Raw genomic sequence first — 5,000 nt, 5'->3', positions numbered from 1 at the left:
TGCTGTAAGTAATCAAAGAGAAAAAACATAGCAAAAAATTAAATACAGACGGGTGAAAGAATTGGATTATGAAATATTGTAGGGTACGCTGATGACATCAAAAACTAAAATTTTCTCTTTCTAAGCAGAAAACGGTAATGACAATATTAGAAAAATGATAGGTTGGTGTGAACAATATTCTAAGGGAGCATTGTGTAAAAAGCCACAAAGCTGGCCCCTGGGGGAGCTGCCGGAGTTGAAGATTCAGTCACTCAAACAGTTAAGGTTTCCTTGTACAGTCTTTAAACTTTCAGTGCCTTCATTATTGACAAACCCATGCTGAATTAAATCCCAAACATGTATTTAATTCATAACACAAAACAATTCCAAGCCATTTAGTGAAAAAGAAATAACAGAAGTATCAGTGATCAACCATTGTTCATATTGGGAGTATAAAATGCAGAGATGCCAACCTATGGAGATCTAAAATCTGGAGATTTTTTCCAGCCGGTCAACCCCACCCCTCCCCCCTCGATCAACCTACACACTCCCCCTCCCCTCCTCTCCCCCCCCCCTCTTAAATGCACCCACCCATTCCCCAGCAGCTCCTTCAGAATACAAGAATGTTCTGCCGCCATTGTGAATTTGCGGGAAAACAGGGTACTTATGTCAAGAATTTTTATTGGTTAATCGGAGATCCAATCAAACAATCGGTTATATGGCTATGATAGCTAAAGGAAGTCATTTTGTTTAGTTCTATTAACGTGTGTTTGAAACTCAGAGATGAAGAAGTGCATTAAGAAACAATGAAACGAGTTTGAAAAAATAGATTTTTTTTTAAACTTGGGGAAGCAATTTGAGGCTAGAATGGAGAAACGTCTGTATAAGGTACAGACTCGTTTTTATCCGGGAGATTTAATGACCCGTACGGGAGACAGGGAGATTCGTTCCGTATCCGGGAGACTCCCGGATAATCCGGGAGAGTTGGCACCTATGAAAATGATGAAACAACACATTTCAAAGATACCAGCAAGGAAGACAAGACAAAAATCTTGCAATTTCATGAGTCTTACCTCATTACGAATTCTCTCTTTCTCCATTCGTATTTGTTGTTCCATCTCCTCGTATAACTTTTGGACTTCTACATCATGGGAATTCGTTTTACTATTGCGTAGAATTGGAGAGAAAAGTTTTCATTGAACAAAAGGCATTATAACAAAGCTAACTTGCAATAGCATAGACAACAGAGCACCATTGTAAATGCTTAATATGTCTAAATGTTGTAAATGACGGTCCGTAGGAAACCAGAAATGTGTCTAACTCTGCAAGGTGGTCACATGCAAGTAAGTCTGCCATTTCTGCCTTCCTTACATCACAATATTAATTTCAAACATAATGAATATCAACTGGCATGCCCTCATGTGCATTAGTTGACCAACAAACATAAGATAAACATAATACAGCAGTGAGAAAAGAAGGGACCAGTGAATAACTGGGGAACACAGGGATTATTTCATTTTATTTTATTTTTTTATTTTTTTTGCCGTTTCCCAGTTATTTAGTCTCTTCCTCAATAAGACTGCTGGTCCCTAGCAGGACCCCATGACAAGTAGTAAGCCAATATTTATTGTAGATTAACATCATAACTTAACTCAAAAATTAATCTATGCACCTGTGACATAATTAGATGCACAGTGCATTGACTGACTATTTAGATGGCAATATTAATTAAGCAAGAAATTCCATTCTAAAATCAATGAAGATTCTCTGAAAAAACAGTAACTCATAAGAGAGTTACAGGGTTGTAGTCTACATGGAGAAGGATTTCCTAGTCACACAAGGGATGTTTTCTTCGAATCAAACAGCTAAAGTTGCCAACAGCCAAAGGAGCTCATGCAACTGGAGTTTATTGCGGTTTTCATGGATGAAGCAACTTTGACTAATGCCACTCCCTCTGGATAGTATACCAGTCAATCACAGGGTTACTTGCGGCAGCACCTAACTGATTCCTGTTATTGGAAGTATCTGAAGGGTAGCAAAGGACTTATCACAATTCAGGATGATTTGTTTTGGGCCATCAGGCATCACTTAAGAAGACTAAAATTGGTTTTAAGTAAATGAGAGCATGAATGAGCCACACACGCAATAATCAAAACTCAGGAATCAAAATGAGTGACCGGAAATAAAAATGTGACCTAAAATCACAAAAAAAACAGAAATAAATTTTGTTGGAGATGTTGAGCAATATCTCAAAATGTAGCTTGGTGACCTGCCCTGAAATTTTGCAAACAATCACATTAATTTGATAAATGATACTAGATTATCACGGACTTGCTTTTTTTTTCAATTGCTTTTTTAATTTTTTTAAAACTGCATTTTAGATGGTCTTTTAGCAGTACTGTACTGTTTCCATGGATACCCTTTTAAAATTGCCTGACAATAGTACTAGACAAATATCAAAACATTTCCCTAATGAAAAAACCAACAATATTAAAATATTTTTCTATTGGAAACTGAGTAATATCCTTTCGAGGTTGGTCTTGTAAAATAGTCAATGAGATATCACACCAATTATGCTAAGCTGTGTCTGATACATTATAGATTAGGGACCATGAAGCATCACAGAAAACAACTTTGCTGCTGTCTTTCCACAAGGACCTCAATCTTACTGAAAATATCTATGAAAATTTGAGTGTGAAATCTTGACCCACTGGGACTGTATTCTTTTCTATAGGTTGGAAAATAAAGCAAACAACCAGATTGACGTTTAAACACATCAAAGCCTGTATTTATTTCCAAAATGTTATTTGCGTGGGCAAGTGTAAGGAAGTAATTCCAAGATAATCGATGCGATAGCACAATAAAAGTTTTATTCCTCTTTCTTCCACCCTCATTTAAACAATACGAATCGTACAGAGTTTTTCTTGTTTTCGGAGCGTCCAGAAATTAAAATGCACCTTCATGCAAAATAAAGTGCAGAATCAAGCCAGACAAAACAATTATCATTAATTACGCGTCATATAAACAAAGATAAAATTTCAGTACCTAATAGCATATCGAAATAAAAAATTAACCTGTTTATGACTTAACCAAATTTGATGACTGTAGACGCGTTTTGAGAGAAAAGCCTGTTTTATGTAATGAATTTGCACGCAATTGCCTTACCTCTTAAGAGCTGACTCCAGCTGCTCGGAATCCATTTTGGCTCGTCTTATTTCTGTGGAAACTTTGCCTAGAAACTCCTCGAATTTCTGCAATCCCCGCACATCGTTCTTCCGAAGAGCCCCCCACAGGTCTCGCAGTTGGTCTTTTGTAAGCCATCTAGATAAGGCAGAATAGTGCCGGTAAGATTATCTAACGTCTTAAAAAACATTTTAAGGGTGTTTTTGATAAGACTTTTTACGCAACAAATTGCCTGGTGAAAGAAACTTGGCTTAAAACTAGAGAGGGGTGGATTCCTGTCACATTCAAAAGAATTGTTTGTCTACACGTCCTTTGTGTGATTAAAATTAACGTATTTCCATCCAAAACAAGAGACGCACGAACACTGACGACCATTTAATAACGATAAAATTTGAAAGTTCTTACACGTGAAATTGACAACTTCCGCTTCAATCTCCTTTCCTACGGAGGCAGGAAGTCAAAATGCTTTTAACGGCAAGGGTTTTTTAAAATGATATGACAAAATTCAAGCTAGTTTGTTTATAGTGATCAGCAGGAAAATGATAATGTTTACAATGGGGACTTGAATAATTATAAAGTGGATAATTTCCGCCTTTTGTTAACGATGAGTTTTATAAGTACGCTAACTACCGCAAAATACTTTGATAACTGGAAAAAATCTCATGTCCTACAAAGTGGTGTAATCTAATATTCGATTCTGATCTGATGTTCGAAACACGAAGGCGGAATCAAAATCGTTGACCCGTTTCTTGCGGGAAAAATACACATGTAAACAAAGATTTCAACCCCCAAGGGTATTAGGGAGACGCGAATGCAAGCACAACCTTCAAAACGAAAACAAAATCACGTTTTTCTTTCAAGAAGCTTGCATATCAGAGCCTAACATAACAAAGTCTGCGATAAATCAAAACAATAATAAAGTTCAGCTTTTACTGTAGGCTCGCAAACGCGCCAAATTTGATATGAGCGAGTAACCAACACTTAACTCATTATGAGACGCTAGTCAGATCAAAATGCGCAATCAACAACAAAAACATTATATTTTACCCAGTAAATATATCTTCTCCAACGCTTTCAACGATCTCTCGAAACAGGGCTTCTTCAGACGCGTGATTTGGCGATGCCAAGTTGATCTCCGAACTTTCGAAAATATCGTGTCCTATGTGCGAGGTGACGTCTTCATTCGAATCGTGTTTGGGCGAGTCAAGTTCCATCGCAACGTTATTTTCTCCCAGAAACGAGCCAAATCCTTCCACAAACTCATCCATAGTCAGTCGGCCGTTTTGGTCAATGTCAAGTTTATCGAAAATGAAATCAAGTTGTTCAAAATTCAGGTTCAAATCGTCGGCCACCCTTTCCAAATCTGCTTTCGTGATGTATCCCTTGCCTTCGGGGTCACACAAGAAAAATAGCTCTTGGCCGGGATCGTTGATTGATGAGATTTCCTCCAGTCCTCCATTACCTTCATCTTCGGAGTGTATCCCGAGGAAAAGCCCAAATCCCGCGGTAAACTCCTCTAAAGTCAAGTAGCCATTTTGATCTTCGTCCAGTTCATTGAAAGTCTGCTTAACTTGAGCTGAGTCCAGAGGCAGGCCAAGTTCAGCTATAACGCTCTGTAATTCATTCTTTGTAATATAACCCTTCCTGTCTTGATCGCATAAGTTATACAGCTCTATCGCTCGCTCCTTCAAAACACTTTTAAGCTGGTCTGTGTCTTCGGCCATTGTTCGAAACACATCGGAAAAAAATCAAGCCATTCAAGTGCACCCAGGAAAAAAAAATCCGTGATATCGATTCACAGTTTTCGCTAGCACGGCGCAATATTCGACCCTAACAGA

The 5,000-nt window shown here is 37.9% G+C and overlaps 2 protein-coding genes across 2 annotated transcripts in view; both read right to left on the bottom strand.

Annotated features, from left to right (window-relative positions):
- LOC138020292 (EF-hand calcium-binding domain-containing protein 4A-like) overlaps positions 1–1,097 on the bottom strand; it is a 3,812-nt gene extending 2,715 nt beyond the window's left edge. Inside the window, exons 1-2 of the mRNA XM_068867296.1 lie at positions 1,053–1,097; positions 1–2 (exon numbers count right to left, since the gene is read on the bottom strand). The exon at positions 1–2 is cut by the window's left edge and continues 94 nt beyond it. Coding sequence (XP_068723397.1) covers positions 1–2; positions 1,053–1,097 — 47 coding nt within the window. The remainder of the gene's footprint in view (positions 3–1,052) is intronic.
- A 2,043-nt stretch (positions 1,098–3,140) lies between these two features.
- LOC138018533 (troponin C-like) overlaps positions 3,141–5,000 on the bottom strand; it is a 2,071-nt gene continuing 211 nt past the window's right edge. The window contains exons 1-2 of the mRNA XM_068865196.1: positions 4,210–5,000; positions 3,141–3,300 (exon numbers count right to left, since the gene is read on the bottom strand). The exon at positions 4,210–5,000 is cut by the window's right edge and continues 211 nt beyond it. Coding sequence (XP_068721297.1) covers positions 3,141–3,300; positions 4,210–4,886 — 837 coding nt within the window. The 5' untranslated portion in view covers positions 4,887–5,000. The remainder of the gene's footprint in view (positions 3,301–4,209) is intronic.

Source organism: Montipora capricornis, chromosome 10, assembly GCF_036669925.1.
Source record: "Montipora capricornis isolate CH-2021 chromosome 10, ASM3666992v2, whole genome shotgun sequence".
NCBI classification, from domain to species: Eukaryota; Metazoa; Cnidaria; class Anthozoa; order Scleractinia; family Acroporidae; genus Montipora; species Montipora capricornis.
The sequence above is the reverse complement of the archived record's forward strand: the minus strand, read 5'-3'. Positions and strand labels throughout refer to the sequence as shown.